We start from the raw sequence: 18,214 nt of genomic DNA, 5'->3' as shown, positions 1-18,214 counted from the left end.
AGCACTCCCAGGTCCTTCTCTGCAGAGCTGCTCTCCAGCAGGTCAGCCCCCGGCTTGTACTGCTGCATGGGGTTATTCAACCCTAGGTGCAGAACCTAGGGTTCTTGCCTCTTGCCTCTGTCCTCAACCTCTTGCCTCTGTTGAACCTCAGGAGGTTCCTATCCCCCCCAACTTGCTAGCCTGTCCTGGTCCCTCTGAACGGCAGCACAGCCCTCAGCTGTATCGGCCACTCCTCCCAGCTTGGCATCATCAGCAAGCTTGCTGAGGAGGCACTCTGTCCACTCATCCAGGTCATCGATGAAGAAGTTGAACAGGATGGGACCCAGTACTGAGCCCTGGGGGACACTACTAGACACAGGCCTCCAACTAGACTCCCACGCCACTGATGACAACCCTCTGAGCTCTGCCACTCAGCCAGCTCTCAATCCACCTCACTGTCCACTCATCTAACCCACACTTCCTGAGCTTATCTAGGAGGATGTTATAGGAGACAGTGTCAAAAGCCTTGCTGAAGTCAAGGTACACAAGGTACTCCCTTGTCTCCAGGCTCTGAGATTCCTGTGGGCCGCCCTTAGCAGTAAAGACTGAGGCAAAGGAGGCATCCAGTAACTCTGCCTTCTTTGTATCCCTTGTCACCAGGGCCCCTGCCTCATTCAGTAGCGGGCCCACATTTTCCACAGTCTTCCTCTTGCTACTGATGTATTTGAAGAATCCCTACTTGTTGTCCTTAACATCCCTTGCCAGACTTAATTCCAAATGGGCCTTAGCCTTCCTCATCACATCTCTACATACTCTTGACAGCATTCTCATAATTCTCCCAAGTAGCCTGTCCCTTAGGATCCAAGGGTCCCAAATGACATGTGAAAGAAGGTACCTTCCCACAGTCCATAAGAAGGCACCCAAGCCCTAGGAAAGGAAAAGGTTTAGTAAGTGGCCTCACCTGACTGTTTTCTATCAGATGGTTAATGTGCTGGCTTTTGCACACTATATTCTTCAACTCTTTCCATACACAGTGGAGAAAATCTAGACTTCTGTGACTGCACTTGAAATATCTGACCTGCCACTGAACTTACTGCACCAAGATACCAGTGAGGACTCTACCCCTCCTATGCAGTATATACAGGATGGAACAGGGTAGAATGAGAGACAGTTCAAGGAAATCAACCATGACAGGAGAAAACAGCAAAGCATACAGGGGTGTGAGACACAGGCTTCTTGGCAATGGCCTTTGTTTCCCATTCCAGCAAAGAATTTAAATACATTACGTTTAAACACAGAGTAACTGAAAATTGCAAATGATCTCAAAAAAATTCAGTGTTCCCATTAAGTGCTTTCTGGATCAGATCTTTTGGTAATATACTGTCTCTCATAGAAGCAGGTATTAGAGCAAGTATGGACCCTGGCAAGAGAGAGAAGGATGCAGGAAATAATGGAAAACAGGTGAAGCCTTCAAGAAGAATAAATGAAATCAGGAAGTGACAGAACTACATGATARGCTTTTTGAAAACCATGAAATACAGGAAGAAGGAAAAGGGTCAAAGGAATAGAGAGAAATGGAAATCGTATTTGAATGGAAAGTAAAGGAGAGCAGCAAGGTATCCAATTTGCAGAGAGAAAACTCTTATCTCTAGGCAGTGGACTGTACTGTGACATAAAAAGCAAGAAATATTTATCTGATAAAATTTGAATGAGGAGAGTGCTGTCAGTAAGTATCAGGTACACAGCAGACTGCATGATAGAGAAATTAATTATGAATTCTACTGTGATCCCATGTAACTGTGAGAAACGGGAAACTTGACTACTGCAGCTATGCAACTGAAGAGACAATGAGCTTTAGAATGAGACTGAAGCCATGGGACTACAGACTAGCAAGTAAGATGCCTGCAGTCCAGACAAAAAAAAATAGTCTATTTGAAACAGCTGTGGCATTAAACAATGAAAATAGACCAGGAAACATCCAAATTTAGTATTAAAAGATACAATGACTGAACAAGTGACACAGACAATGATTAATTTGAGAGGAGGTTTATTAAATGGCTCAAGTAAATGTTAATTAAAATCTAGAATTTTTAAATGTAAAAGTCTATAGAAATCAAGTAACTAAAAATTAAAAACATAGGAAAAGAAAACAAGTATGAAAATATGACAGAACATACAAGAAATTGATCAAATGTATTAACAGAGGGAGGGGGACACACGATTCAGAATTTCTGTAAATGAGCTGCCTAGCAGCTGAACCTATACTCCTTACTGTGCTTATTATTTACTGCACTGCCCAAATAAGGTCATCTGAGTGATTAATTTAATATTGAATTAAGCCTTTAGTTCAAAATGAGAGAGAAAGGGCTCCCTCTTGATGACAGAAAGATTATAAAGTAGTCAGTTTTAGTAACGGCTAGTAAGATGTTAATCTTGGAAAAGCTAGGGACCACGCAACATAAATAGTAATCAATGGAAAAGACATATCATGAGTGACAGGTATCTAGCCCTGTCATCTGTTAGCCCTTTATAAGTTGGATCTTCCTCAGAAATACAAACAACTTTATTTGGGAAAATAAGCAGTAAGCCTTAATGACAAATTTCCACACACACTTAAATGTTCATTTTAAAGTATTTTATAATGCCCTAAAGATTATGTTTTATTGAAGAAAGACTACTACACTTACCACACATCAAATTATAGACTTCAATATTTTCAAATGCATCAACTTGAGTACGAAACTTGAATCCTGGTCCAAAGCCAATAAATATAGCCTAGGATTTACAGAGAAAAAATGTGGAACTCTTTCAGACAGGTTAGAATGGAAACATCCTTGTACTTCAAGAATATTTTTTTCTAGCAACATAACATGGATTAAGTCAGAAGCAGGTCTGTCTTAAAAAAAATTTTAATGTATTTTTCTAATAAAATATCTAATCATAGGTATTTAAAAAAGATTAAATAATAGTATGAAAAATAGTAGTAAATAAATATTAGGAAACTTCATTCTGACTCATTGTCACCTTTAAAAAGTTGGCTTCAGTCATTTATGAAAAAGTTGACTTCAATCATTTATGAAGTTCCTTGCTCTCTTCCATGCCTTTGAACAATTTTAATTAATTTTCTTAACGTTAAATCACTTTAAGAGATTTAATAGAAAATGCTGAGCCAAAATAACTATCATTTTCTTGTCCTGTAAACAATTTGGAAGCTTTTAATCTGAGGCTGCATAAACATTTGTTGGTTTGGTTGATGCTTTAAATGGCTTAAGCCATTGCAAATCCCAGCTCCTAGCCCTGGTTTGCAGCTCTTCATTCTTCTCCTTGTGTCACTTCCTGAGCTGTGCTGGCACAAGCAATTGTGTAGCCATATAGTGAACTTAATCCAGGAACTTAGCCAGCGCAAAAAACTTTCTTTTTGATGGCTCTTTTTCATCTGATTCAGCTCCTCTGCAGCCACAAAAAAGCTTGCACTAGCATACAGGAGGAATCTGTGCTCACTTAAGAGCAAGGAGGCAAGGGCAGCAATGACTTCAACTCAACCGCTGCCAAGACGATGTTTTTTAAACTTATCTTGAAATACTCAGCTTCTTTCCTTATTTAGTGAAAGAGATTACAATCATCTGTGGTATAAAGACACTGAATGAGCAATGGATGCTTTGCATTCTACAGTATCTTCCTTGTAAAATCTCAAGTCTCTGCAAGCAATGTTATTGTCTCAAATTTCCTATCTGTGCGGTAAAGGCTAAACTCAACTATAACTTTAAGATTTAAATATAAGGCAGGCAGCTGTCATTCTACAACTACTGCAACCAAAATCTGTAAGCTAATAATTTTTTCAGGGTTAATTTGAGGCAGGGACATACTGTCTCATTTCTGTTGAATTAGCCAATTACACTGTATAAAATTATGCTAGTATAATGCTAGCCACAGAAGGATAAACTAAACCTGGTTTAAGACCAAGCAGCAATGCTGTGAACTGACAGTTCCAAATCTGGCATAAAGTCAACCTACTGAAAAAATTTAAGAGTGAAACAGAGAGTGAATATACTAATAGAGAGAATATACTAAACCAGTGGCATCATGTGGCCTTGTTGTTTTTAATGCGTTACCACCAGATTTTACATTGTAGTATAAGGGRGAGAAGAATAGGTCTGTAAAGGTGAATAAAATTATTTAATAAAGGCTTTCATTAACTAAAAAAACACTACATAATTGTAAAAGAAATGGAAAAAATAAGGCCTTTAAAGTATAATTTAAAGTATAATTCATGCTTTACTTGGACTACATATTACATATGTCTTTCTATGAAATGTATTTTAAATAAATTTTTGAATACAGGATTGGATGGGCCTGACAAAGGCTCTCAATTAATATTTCCCAAGTCCTTGTTTAACATCCTATAATCCTTTCCCATTACTCTTAAAGAGGGGATTTGGAGGACTTTGCTCTTATTTTAAAAATGACTGATTGTCTATTGGACAGGGCTATCTCAAAACAGTGTTACATATTTTATCATGAAATAGTAGAACTGCCAAGCTGGGAGTTCCTTTAGTCAACCTTTGCAAGAGACAGAATCAATAGTAATTTTGTTATTTCTGAAAGAGAATCCATGTATGGAAGTTCTACAGCCTTCCAAGGCAAATTATTCTGCTCTTTATTGGTTAAAAAGTGTTTTCTAGTAATCAAGCTAACTCGTCTTAACAGCAACTTAAGCTTGTTATTTCTTGTCTTAGGCATCCTGGTCATGAAGAACAGAGTAGCCTTTAGCAGCCAGGGGACTGACTGGCTAGGGAACAGCTCTGTTGGAAAGGGCCCAGGGGACCTAGCAGACAGTAAGCCAGACATGAGCCAGGAGTGTGTCCTGGCAGCAAGGGCAGCCAGCTGCTTCCTGAGCTGTATAAACAGAAACTCAGCCAAAAGGTCAAAGGAAGTGATTATCCTTCTCTACTCAAGAACTTGTTACACCGCATCTAGATACTGCATCCCTACTATAAGAAAGACACCAATAAACAAGTTCATCACAAATTCAGCATAGGGACAAGATGGTTGGTGGCTGAAGCTCCTGCCCTGTGAGGAGACGCTGAGGGAGAAGGCCTTACTCAGCCTAGAGAAGAGGCTGCTTCAGAGAGACCTAACAGCAGCTCCCTCAGTACCTACGATGGAGTCCCCAAGACAGAGCCAGGCTCTTGACAGTGCTACATGGTGGGAGATTAAGAGACAATGGGCATAAATTGAAACAAAGGAGGTTCACACTGGGTATAAGGAAACACCTTTTTTCACCATGACAACAGTCAAACAGTTGAACAGGCTGCCCAGAGAGCTTGTGCAGTCTCCATCCTTGGAGGTTTTCCAGACCAAATTGGATAAAACCCTGAACAACCTGGTTTAACCACAGTTGACTGCGCTTTGAGACAGGGGTTAAGTCTAGAGAACCCCTGAGGTCCTTCAACCTGAATTCTCCTGTGATACTAAGTCCTGAATTTGAAAACTATTCTTAAGTTGTTTGTTCCTGTTTCTAGCATAAAAACGAAACAGCTTGACATGACTTTATGCCCTCACCTACACAGTCAGATCTCTGGGACAAGTCCTGCTGGGTTTTTGCCCAACACCTGTCATAATGGATTTTTTTCCTGTGTGGGTTACCCCGCACTATCACAACAACAGTAATAGAGGGAATTACATAGCGTCACAGGTCTCAAAAATCCCAATCCCCAAGTAGAGCACTTAAAAAAAGTGTGTTAAAAGTAAGAGATAATAGAAGCTTTCAAGTCTCACCTGCATACTGGGGAAGCGATTGTCTGAGCCATGGAAGCCACCTTTGCAATATTTAATCTCAAGTGGTTTCCTATTGAAAATTCACAGTTTATATAACTCATCACAAGTTAAAAAACATATTAGTATAACATATATTCAATGAGGCATTGTCTGTTTGTCTAAAAACTTTCCAGGGGCTTATTTGTAGGAAACAAAGTCTGTAAGCTCCAGAAGAGAATGCGTTTAAAACAGAAGGACAGTTTTCACAGCAGATGCTATCCCTGAGGAATTCTCAAGTGCCCATCTTAGATTTGTTTAAAATCAAGTATCAGATGATATATGAACAAAATGTTTTTTCTCAGGATTTTAGGATTAGGAAAACCTGCTCTCAGGATAACAGTTTTTCACTTCACTGCCATCTGTGTAAGAGAACTTCATTATATATTAATTTTTCTTTTTTATTTTTAATAAACACTATAATGTAATTCAGAGCATTCAGCTGAGCATCTTACAATCTAAAATAACCCAGCATCTGATATATATTATGTCCTCTTTCTTAAAGGTGTACAGTTTTAATAACCTAGCCAGATTTGTATGACTTGTACAGTGCTGAAAACGTGCAATAGGATGTATTCAATACATGGTCTGAAAGAAATTATTATGCGATAAAAGAACTATTGTTCTAGCCCTGTGGGATCACAGAGGTGTACAAAGTTACAACTGCCAGAGTGATGGCATATGCTGTAAGTGCATTGATCAGAATTCGTAACGCAATTACTGACAACATTATGTTCCATAAGCTCAATGTATGCTAGTAGATCACTTCCATGACTGAGTCAAGTAGACTACTTACATACATGCTTRGTTTTCATGACTCACTTTGAAAGTTCCTAAAGTATGCCAAAATGTGCTGAAGGGCCTGACATATGCCCTTCTGATACTTGTGTCTCAAAACCTGCCATTGCCCACATACTCAGAAGAGTGTATCCATAACCAAATTTAGAACTGGCTGTTCACAGATCCTTCCCCACAAACTGTAGGGAAAAGTGTGTATTATTTCTGTTTGCAATGTCCCTTCATTATGTCAAAACAAGAATAACAGGCTTCAGTAGTTGTCACTGAACTCCAAGTACTTGGAGTAGARAAGTTTTGAGAAAACAATTATTGGCCATATCATCAGTACTGAAAATGTTAACTTACCTAGCAAGTTGCCACTGGGAGTCTAAATAAAAATGTACCGGTTCAATTCGGTCGTTATTGGCAAAATGAAAACGTTTTGGGAGAAACTGCTTCATATATGCTTTGAAAGGCTGATTTGGGTCTATGCACTGAAATGTTTAAATTAAAGATGTAAAACAAACATTTAATCAAACTTAYGTCATGCACAGATCTTAAAAAGCACTTCAGCTGCTAAGAATTTAAAACAACTTTCACTAAAGATAACGGGACAGATCTGGAGTCATACTGTGCTTTATGTAAGTATGAATTATTTAAATAACTGACTAGTTCTGAATTTAACAGTTATTAAAGGAATAATTATATTGGATTACAGACATCATTCACTCTTTTTATAGATTATGATTGCACAGAACCTAACGATATTGCTTAGAATTAATGAAGTATTACACTTAGAGAAGAACAATGTGATACATTCAAATGGTAGGAGACTAGCCTGTGTAAGAATGTTACAACTTTAATACAGAAAGTCATGAACACAGGGCTTTTAGACTGGTCACTCCAGGACAAACATACTTTCCCCTCCCCCCTGCTAAGATTCATTAATCATTAAACAACAAAAAAAACCAAAATCAAAACAAAATCAACCCTCAACAGTAATAGTGGAAATTTGAAGTAATTTATAAGAATTGTGTAGCTCTCACTGATGGTGGTATCTGCACAACTGACAGGATAATAGACTGTGATGCAGGGATGAGAACAGTGATCAGGTGTACAGCAGAAAAGCAAACTCCTTAAGCTAACTTCTCTTTCAAAGCTGCTTATCAAAAAGGTGTAGGCAAGCAAATATTGTGCTTGTCCAGGAAATGGAGCTACATTTTACATTTCCTTGGCCCTAAGCCAGTATGGTACAGATACGCAAGTTCTCTGTTTTGAAGTGCAACATGACACATGATAGTGTTAGCTGAGCGTTGGGGAAAAGAAATGAAAATAAAGTATTAGTTAATGCACAACCACAGATAAGATGTGACATCTTATTAGTGTTAACTTTGACCTTTCTCTCACATGCAACTACTGTTAGTTTTTCTTTCCTTTTTTTTTTCTCCTCTTCATTTTCCTGTATTACACTTAGAAGGTCATTGATCCAAAGAAGTAACATCATTTAAGTGGCCTAGCAAACAGCTTACACCATAAAATACCTGTAAGTGTCAGAAGAAATTAAGCTAGAACAACATATAAGACAATACTTACCGTGAGGTTTCTGACAATGCCTTCATAATTAACTGGAAGAATCATATGTAAGAATTAGTCACCTAAGTTTAAAAAAAATCACATGTAAAATGAAATTATATTATATAATTGGAATATTTAAGTTAGTTGCAAATGATTTCTAAACTTAAGTAAATCATTTTTCTAGAATGAAAATTATGTGGAGCAAAACAATCACCAAGCTGACACACTATTGCTTTTATGAAATTTTAGTTCAGAATCTCTTCTAGAGTCTCCTCTTTCTTTGGCTACTTACTTAAAACTTTAAAAGTTTTCACTATATTAGCTACAGTTTGAAAAAGAATTTGAAATGTAAGTATTCACCAAGGCTTTGCTAATCAAAAGCCGAGTTTCTCTCGCTTACTAATAAACTTCTAAACCAAAAGAAACAAATAGATCTATCAGAAAAATATTTTTATCTGGCAAGCATCCTTAGAAAGATAGCCACATGCAAGTTATCCAAGATTCACAAATTCTTAGACACAAGCAAAAAGGCACTATTACATCATTTGGTTTGACATTTTGTGTAACACAGACCATTACATTTCACACAGTTATCCTGCCCTGAGCCTGATAATCAGTGCTTGACTAAGTACCTACTGGTTTCCTTGCAAGGGTAATTTCTTAATTCCTGCACAGATACATGCAGTATTACAAAACAGGGTTACATGAAAACAATGCATGTTTAAGTAGTAACAGACACACTCATTTTCTGCTTCCTCATCTTGTTTCTCCAAAGAGAACCTGGAACTACGTTTGTTTAAAATTGTYTGGAGCAGCATCAAGCAGTTAAGTAAACAGTATTAAAAGCAACTGAGGGCAAATTTAAATTTCTGTTGTCCAGCTCCCTTAAGACAGAAAGGAAATTTTAAAAAACTTAGAGGCTATATTCAACATTTAGAAAACAAGTAAACAACATYGTATGTTCCCCTGAAACGGGGCAACGCATAATGAATCAAAGTCTAGAATTGATCTTTAAAAAAAAAAAAAAAAAAATCGAGTTGCAGCCATCAAGTATGGGCATTTCCAAACATGCAAAGTCAAATGGTCTTTAAAAGCACAGTTGTACTACTCAGTGTTTCCCCCTTCATCACAGTCAAGACTGTGCCTTGTTAAACTTCACTCAGATACACTAATCAAATACGTGGATCCTAAGTTGTTCTCAGAAAACAAAAGAAGTGTATAGCTAAGTAACAAAAATTAGTTTAGCAACTACATACAAGAGAAATACTCATCTGGAACATTATTAGGTCTTAAACGAGCTGCAGGGCCAGGTACTATTAGGAAATCTTGAACATTGTCCAGATAGGTGTTTAAATATGCAGTTTTTCTACAGCTCCCTGCTTCCATTCCTGCACAAGGAAAGAAATTTCATTTTAAAAAAAATGAAAGTACTAGTGTAGTCTTGTTGAGGAGACATGTAACTTAAGTTCTACAGAAAGTAGAAATGTAATTTCTGCCTATTATTATTATTGTTATTTTTAAATCAGAAGCCCCAAGATCTGATCCAAGGAGACCAAAATACTCATATGCATGGAAGAAAAACATTACAGATACACACAATCAGACATTTCTTCAGCTCAGAAAGATACTTCAAATGAATAGATTAATAGACTCAGTAAGGTTGGAAGGGACCTCTGGAGATCATCTAGTCCAACCTCCCAGTAGCGTGTTAGACAGGGTTGAATAGATGTATCTTCTTCTCTGAAGGGTAAGAAATTACATAAACTTAAGAACAGTAGTAAGGCTAAGACTAAGATCCATTTAGCCTGATGCCTGGAGAAATACATTATCAGCAGGGCAGGTATGGATTCCCACACACACACACATTCCTTATCAGTTCCCAGGAGTCAAACTTCTAGAGCAGGAAGTTGAATTTGAACTGTATACATTTGATAGTCACTGACAAACTTATTCTCCATTAATTTCTTAAGTATTTTTTAAACCTGAAGAGATGTTTGGCCTGGATTACATCCAGTGGCAGTAAGTTCTGCAAGTCAATTTTGTGCTACGTGGAAATGTGCTTACATTTTGTTTGGAAAAAAAAAAAACCATCAAAACAAGAATTTGATTGGTAAAATACATATGTTTTCATTGCTCATTACAGAAATAATTACAGAAATATAGAAAAACTATTACAGAATTAAATTGAAGTTTTATATTCACAGCTGTGTAATAATTGATAAGGGATGTGATAATTGAAAAGAAAGTGTGGCTTTTACTTTCATTTCTTCAGTAATTCATAAACCATCACTGTGACAGTTCAGTTAAGAGAATAAAATGAAATCTATTGTTCTCAATTCACTTTCACTTTTTGTATTATTTATTTCATCAGCTGGTAATGATGGCAGGAGGAATCTGGAATAAAATGTGAAAGTGTTTAATCCCTCTATTACATTCTCTACTTCCTCTCTTTTTACCTCTGAAAATAATCTGATCTCATCTACACACATCTTGATAATATAAAATGTAGTTTATAGTCATTTGCTGGTTCCTTAACACTACCAGAGACATGAGTATAAGCTTAGAATATTACTCTATAAAAAAGCCAGTCAAAATTTTGATATATTTTATACAACCATATTTACCATGATCTGATACAAAAATAATGTTCAGGCACTTATGCAAGTTCAGTTGTTTGAGACCATCCATCAGCAAGCCAACTATACTGTCCACTCTCTGTAATGCCAAAATGACCTGCCAGACAAAAGAAGGGATGTAAAGTAATCGCAAATCACTTTAATGTAAGAAAATACATATTCTAAAAGTGAATGATTTTAAAATGTAACAGTATATACKAACATTGAAAAATTATCTATTTCTGTAGACTATTCAAGGTTGAAGGCAGTCTTGACCTAAGTGAGGCACAGAGCGGGGGACTTGACCAACAATGCTGGAACTCTGAAATCTGTGACAGACACTACATATGGCACACACTAACTGGAAGAACTGCGAGGACAGGAGATATATAGCATTCTCAATACCCTATCAATCCTGCTTTTTCACCATTTTCACTTCTCAAGGTTCTGAACCCTTTAGCTGTGCATTTACTGACAACAGACTCAATCTACACGGCTAAATAAAAGTGGGAGCCTGCAGACAAGCTAGCATCTACACTGCTTAGGGCTACCTCCATCTATGGTAGACTAGCTGTACCTACACTGTTTTGTTCTTAGTTCCAATTTTCTCTGGGCTCCACACTGTATTAAGACACAGGTACACATTTTTATGTATTCTTTAAGTATAAAATATTTGAAAATGATGTTATGACCAACCAGATACGACATTACAACCGAACGATATTTGAAGTATGAAACTGAGGATGCCTGTTGCATTATCACAGCACAACTAATAACCAGTCTGAGAGCACAAACATTGATGGGAGTGTACTGGAGGACTGTACAGAACAGATAAAGCCAAACTTGCAGCAGTCTTCCTCAGATCTTCAATTGGGAGTGGCTCTGGATGGAAATCTCTCTGAAACCATGGCTGCAAATTACTCATGAAATGAGCTAGTTTAAAAAGACTCAACACAGCCAAAGAAATAGATAACAAATTAGCATTTTTAAAGATCATGGATTCGGTGTTCAGGCTCACTTCCTAGACCTCTATTATTTAACTGTGCAAGTACAGCCATTGGACCTACTTTTCAATATGTGCTAATTGAACAAAACAAAAATATATATTTTAAATTCAGTCGTTTAGTTGAAAAGAATGGAACTACAATATAAATAACTTTTCTCAGTGTGAATAGAAACGAGAGTCGCTCCTCAAAAGACCATTTACAAATCCATAGAATGTTTATTTTTGAGTATTTCTGACATACAGAACTTCAGATCCATTTATTAACCAAAGCAAATGATAATCAGTTTAAAAATATTACTTGCACTGCAGTTGTAATTAGTTGTCTACTAATTCACTGCAGAATTACATTTGTCTTTCAGTTTCTTACAGAAAATGTTAACTGTTCATATCTGAAGAGGAGTTGGCAAGAGCCTTTCACTGTTTACAGCAGCACTGAGGAATCAGATGCCCCCAAACCTCTCACAGTTCAGGACAGTAGGATTCTACAAGGTTCTGGAGTTACTGAAAGCTTTATCTTTGGTATGTTTTTGCTTTAGTTTGCTAAAAATAAATGGATATTTAATACTCTTGAAAACAGTAACACTGACCAGTACTGGTGACTTCTGACCTATACAAAAGGTACATCATAGACTGAAGGGATGAACTTCTCTTTTACCAGTCTGTTTCTGAGAAGGCATAAAATCTCACAATTGGTAGATAAGATCAATATTCATCTAATCTTTGCACAGAGAATGGGAACAAATTACAGTAAGAACACTGTACAACAAAAATTAGACTATCACTATCAAAATCTGTTTTTGCTCCCCCGAAAGCATGCAAACTGTTTGTTTGATTTTAAAAATCAACATAAAGAACAGGTAGAAATAGCTAAAATAGCATACAAGGGCTGCTCAAAAATGCTTTTGCACTTTTAGTTAGTGAAACAAGGAAAGTAAAAATTAGACTTACTAAATAGCCTGTTCATTACATGCCTTGCATTTGATGTTAATTATGGACTGACTGTCCATTCACAAAACCTCTTCCTTATATGCGCAATGAACATGTTCTTGGTTATTTATCTACGATGTTTTATGAAAATTTTTTTACAGAATCAGAACAGAGCTTTAAATTAAAAATCAAAACAAAACGAGAACAAAACAAAAACATTACTTACTCCACTGCTTACTGGTCCGAACTTATGGCCTGAGGAATCTGGTTCTTCTAAATACAGAGTGTAAAAGTGTGGTCTATATCAAACAGTACCAAAAATGTAATATTTTACATACACATTGAGACATAGTTTGAAGAGATAATATTTCAACAATGGAAATCAAATATTGGAAACAACTCTATCATTCAGAAGAAAGGTACATTAAAGGAAAATAGAAAAACAAAAATAGGCATAGAAATAGGTTTCAGTCATAGAAATAGGCTTGCAGTAAGTAATATTTTGACATTGTTAGAGAAATAAACAAGGTATTGTAAATACAATTTACGCTTTAAACAAAGTGTTTATATAAGTGCAAATATTTCATTGCAATATTACTGGAAGAGGCTCTTACATTTACAGTTATATACCTACCTTTCACTTTCAGGTAACTGCAGCCAGCGAAGAACAGTTACCACCCTTTCTTCAAATGAAATTGAGCTGTATCAGAAAAATATAAGATCAACCATGTTTCCAAGATTCCATCTATGCTAATTTTCTGTGGTTATGCAAGAGTTAAGTGCCTGATCTAAAGCTCACTTAAGTCAATGCTCTCCATTGACTGCAATGAAATTAGAATAAAGCTCTCAGTACTGCTTTTCTTCATCATTCTAACAGAATCATTGATTTCAAGATGCAATGGCACATAAACAATGTAGGTTTTCACTTCTGAAAGATTCTTGATTTTTCCCCCCCAATTTGAGTATAAGATTTCATATCACATAAACTGGGTAAAAGATTGTCGCATTAACTTCTGCAGTAGACCAACAATAAGCATATGGATCTGTATCAACAGTAACAGCAATCAGCTACCTACTGCAAGTTCCAGTGAGCATGTACAACTTGATAGAGAAAAGATAATCAATAATCAGGATTTCCATGCTATAAGGGTAAGGTGTCAGAGAAGGGAGATTGATCATATGAAGTTAGAAATTAGAAGTTTGATTTCTCAGGAGAGATTTGGGATAATTACATAAATGATGAAAAACAGATTAACATAGTATTTTTATTAGGCAGAAAATTCTAATCATGTTGAAGAGCAACCACTGAGTGAAAAATTACCAGTGTGAAGTATTTTGAAAATCTGAAAGGAAAGTATTTTGACATTGGAGCAGATTACCAGAGTCAATAGTAAAATAATAGTTTTCATGGACAATATGACATGTCAAGACCTGATCTGTTTACTATAAGAGATTTGGATTGAATAACTCTAAACACATTCATAAAAGATCTGTATAAATACAAAGAAAAAAGTTTTAAAGCGACAAAGCCACTCTCAAAGAAGTTTTTCCACATCTTTCCTGTGGAATGTTTGCTGAAGAACGATAAAATGACTAGACAAAGAATCCAGGGAAAGTTTTACCACTTCTCTAGGATCTGTCCCATTGTAATATATAATTCAAAACAAAATATCCACTCAAGACAGAAGAACCTACATACCTATTGTATTTTTCATATAGGTTTGGAAAGCTTCCATTAACTGCTACATCTGACCCAGGCCAGAAGAATGTACCCGCTTTTAGACCTTGATACATAGCTGTGAGCCAAATCTGCAGGAGGAGAACAATCATTATTGGTGGAGTTTGTTGAACTAAAACTAAAAACGTATGCAGAACACACAGGACATTCCATCTTGCATATTATCACTAGCTGCAGTCACAATATACCATTCATCCTGATTTTGTATTACAAATTCTCACATCCTTTCCACGGCCATAGCATAGGGGAGCCAGGACAGAAGTAGAAATTACTAGCTCCCACAGAAAGGAATTATAATGCAGAAGTAGAACCACGGCTGAGTACCGGGAAGCAGAAATACTTCAAGAACAGTGCAAGTAGGAGTTGGAAAACTCCGAAGAGCTATGCCCCACATACTCTGAAATACAGGAGCAACAATTTAGTCAATATCTCTGATTTTACTGAAGATCTCAGGTTCTGCAGAGTTTTCTGCTCTCAGCATGTTTTCCTGTCTGACTCATACGTAACTTTCTTCCCAGTGGCCTAGTCCTTCTACTACACTTGTGTGTTTTTCTCTCTTAAAAATCAGTCCTCCCCATATTACTAAACAGTTGCATCTATTCCCTTTTCACTCTTCATGCTACCACTCAGTCCCTTGTGCCTTTCATTTTTATGGCAGTCTCTAATCACAGTGCTATGGCAAATCTCTAAACTGAGAGGTTTTCTTCTAAAACTGCATCTTTAGACTCAGCACCATAGGCAGAGTAAATTTACTTCACTACTTACTACTAAAACTGATGCATTTGTTGATTTCCTCATGACTTCAAGACCACTTCATACTCAAAACAGAACAAAAAATCTAGTTAGTTACCTTAAGTCAGTTTCACTATCATTTTGCAGCTCCAGTAAGGCAATCCCTAATGATGCTGAGTAATAATTCTTGGCTGACTTAGAAGCACCCCCTGTACTGTTTCAAGATCACTGTGCATTCAAGTGATATTTAACAACATAACAACAGGTTACTGAACACTCCCAGTAGTGTATTAATACTTACAGGTTGCCCTTGGTACCACTGTGGATTAAACTTTTCTTCATTTTTAAGGGTGAAAGATGCATTTCTTTTGGGGTCATATATCTTGTTATCAATTATACCATGAGATTCAGGATACAGTCCCTGTAATTGAGAGTGTACCTTGTTGCAACATTACAAAGAAAAAGGATCTTTTAGCTAGATAAATGGACATTTGTTATAAATTGTTCACTGGACGTATTTGTCTATGAGTCTTTACCATTATGTCAAATCAAAAGTTTAACACTTTCACACGTCATTGTTACTAAAAAACTACAATCCTGACTCAAACTTCACACAAATATAGTTGATTTGCAGTTTGGAGCAATAGATTTTGTGGTGTTGCTCTAYCTCTAGATATCTAGCTGCTTCTCAGTGAGATAACAAAATATTTGAGCAGTATTCTTTAGGACCAAACTCAGACACTCTTTCGGTGTGTGCGTTCACTGCATCTTTAGTACCAATGACTAAGCAAATAATCATGTAAGACCTTCATCAGGCAATCAAAAAACTCGGGTTCAGGCAAAGGATTTCAAAGGAGGATTGCACATCAGCTAGATGAAAGATCTAGATGGGGATACCACTGATAACCAGTGACAAAAGTGCTCTGAGGCACCAGCTATTCAAGCTGTGCTTTCAGACATACTGACTCTTTTAGGTAAGAGGATCGAACAACACTCTCTGTGGGGCTCTGCTAAACACCACAGTCTGCTGATTTTCACAAGAATGGGGAGTTGAGACAAGTTTATTTTGCATTTAGGGACACTCCTACATGGCTTTAGAGCATGGTTAACATTTCTAATTTCATCTTCAAAAACAGGACAAGTAGGAGGATTACTCAAGTAAAAGTCTCATTCCTGAACTTGTGCTCCTGCCTACTTATCAAAAGCCTGACAAACTGGGAAAAAAAACAAAAGATGTTGATCCTCAAGTATCTATTCAAATTTTAGGTTTTCACATTGAGRAACTGAGAAGGATCTGTGGGACTCCAGCACTACATTCAGTGTTGAATTCCTCTTTCTTTCTTTTACCTCCTACATATGAGAGGTGAGGAAGTTTACAAAATCAGTTTTGTGACGTTCCTATCCAAATCTGGATAGTCACAGAGCCAACATTAACGTGATGGTCAAATCCTGACTTCCACTTCATACACTTCTTTGGGTCATGCCAAGCCATATTAAAAAACTGCAACAAAGCCAGTGATTTAAAAAGTCAGTCTGTTCTCACTCCAGGAGACAGATCTACAGTTTAGTAGAAACTTTAATACAAAGGAAGCGTCGTAAAATGACATGACTTCTCAAGTACATGGGAATTTTTGCAACTCGTATTGGAAGAACTGAATTACTTAGATTAGATCTGAGCACTTCATTACAGTTATAAAATGTCTGTTAGTCTAAATTTGCATAAAAAGTATAATGTATTTCTATATGTTGAAGGTAAAATAATATTATTTTAATAATCCACACAGATATATTATATTATTCCCTTACAGATAGCTTGATAACAAACAGTATCCTCAATAGCAGAAACATAATATACAGGAACTCTTACTGTGACAATGGAGTAATGATTGGGAAATGTTTTTGATGGATAAACTGGTCTCATATTGGAAGTGTATGTTCCACATTTTTCTAGACAGGAAAGAAAAAAAAAAGCAAAATGACAGAAATTGAAACCTTTACCAGCTTCACACAGACATACTTAAAAACAAACAAATGAAAATAACAGAGGTTCTAGAAAGTTCATTCTTCAGTACCCTACAGTAAATACTGTATTTTTTTCTCATAACAATTTACAAGTGGACTAAATGTCTAGGAGTGTAAATCTTAGATCTCCTAGTAACAGACCTCAAAGGTTATATAAGCAAAACATATTCCATATAAAAAGCATACATAGCTAAAACAAAATAAGAAAAGAAATCATGCTCTCCAAAGCTGACCTAGTGTGTGGTAAGAAAACCGTGCAGCTTGCGAAAAAACAGTTGCTTTACCCTGGGATCTCACAGAGGTAATAAAGTGGCTGCTGGCACAGTGTTGCTTTACCTTAGCGCTCTCAATCACTTGTCAAATTTTGCCTTCAATTTATGGGTTTGTTGTATTAAAAAAATAAAATAAAAAGCCTTTACTCTATGATGATCACAAACTTTTCTTTACCTCAATGCAATATCACAGGTTTTTAAGGAGAAGATTAGGGCACAGTATTTATTAGCCTGAAGAGTCATTGGTCAAGCCAAAACAGCTGCTAAGTAATAACCCTCTAGACAAAAGACCAGTGTATGCCCTCTAGGTCATATATAGACATTTATAAATAAATAGAGAGTGTGTGTGTTTGTGCAGGCACGTGTGTGTGTATGTATAAATACATACATAAATAAAACAGAATGAAAGGTTTGATAATGTAAAAAGGTTTGATTCAAGGCACTTTGAACTCATTTAAAAAATAGATTGAGGCCTTGGATTAGATCTCTGTTGAAACAATCAATCTGAATTTAAAAGAAAAAAAAACAGCTGCCTGAAATAAAAGTCCTCTCAAATTACATTGGCACCCTCTTCTGCTTCTGTGTTCTATAGTAATAGAGTTGTACTCTTACTGGTACTGGAACATGCTTGATGTATTTCAACCATTTCTAAGTCTCTTGTTGAGGCTGTTTTCCCCAAATACTGGTTTTTTTTTTGTTTGTTTGTTTGTTTAAACAGGGAAAAATACATTTAAACGGTGTTCTGGCAAACTTGTTG

General features: G+C 36.5%; 1 protein-coding gene across 1 annotated transcript in view; it reads right to left on the bottom strand.

The window, feature by feature from the left end:
• ENPP1 (ectonucleotide pyrophosphatase/phosphodiesterase 1) overlaps positions 1-18,214 on the bottom strand; it is a 59,454-nt gene that overhangs the window by 12,928 nt on the left and 28,312 nt on the right. Inside the window, exons 7-17 of the mRNA XM_085301847.1 lie at positions 17,031-17,110; positions 15,465-15,584; positions 14,393-14,502; positions 13,328-13,393; positions 12,920-12,992; positions 10,770-10,878; positions 9,402-9,533; positions 8,164-8,195; positions 6,937-7,064; positions 5,758-5,827; positions 2,667-2,754 (exon numbers count right to left, since the gene is read on the bottom strand). Of these exons, the coding sequence (XP_085157973.1) occupies positions 2,667-2,754; positions 5,758-5,827; positions 6,937-7,064; positions 8,164-8,195; positions 9,402-9,533; positions 10,770-10,878; positions 12,920-12,992; positions 13,328-13,393; positions 14,393-14,502; positions 15,465-15,584; positions 17,031-17,110 (1,008 nt within the window). The remainder of the gene's footprint in view (positions 1-2,666; positions 2,755-5,757; positions 5,828-6,936; positions 7,065-8,163; positions 8,196-9,401; positions 9,534-10,769; positions 10,879-12,919; positions 12,993-13,327; positions 13,394-14,392; positions 14,503-15,464; positions 15,585-17,030; positions 17,111-18,214) is intronic.

The sequence above is a fragment of the Rhea americana genome, unplaced genomic scaffold (genome assembly GCF_003343005.1).
Source record: "Rhea americana isolate MKP2758 unplaced genomic scaffold, rheAme1 scaffold_180, whole genome shotgun sequence".
NCBI lineage: Eukaryota > Metazoa > Chordata > Aves > Rheiformes > Rheidae > Rhea > Rhea americana.
This window is presented reverse-complemented; position numbering and strand designations above follow the sequence as displayed.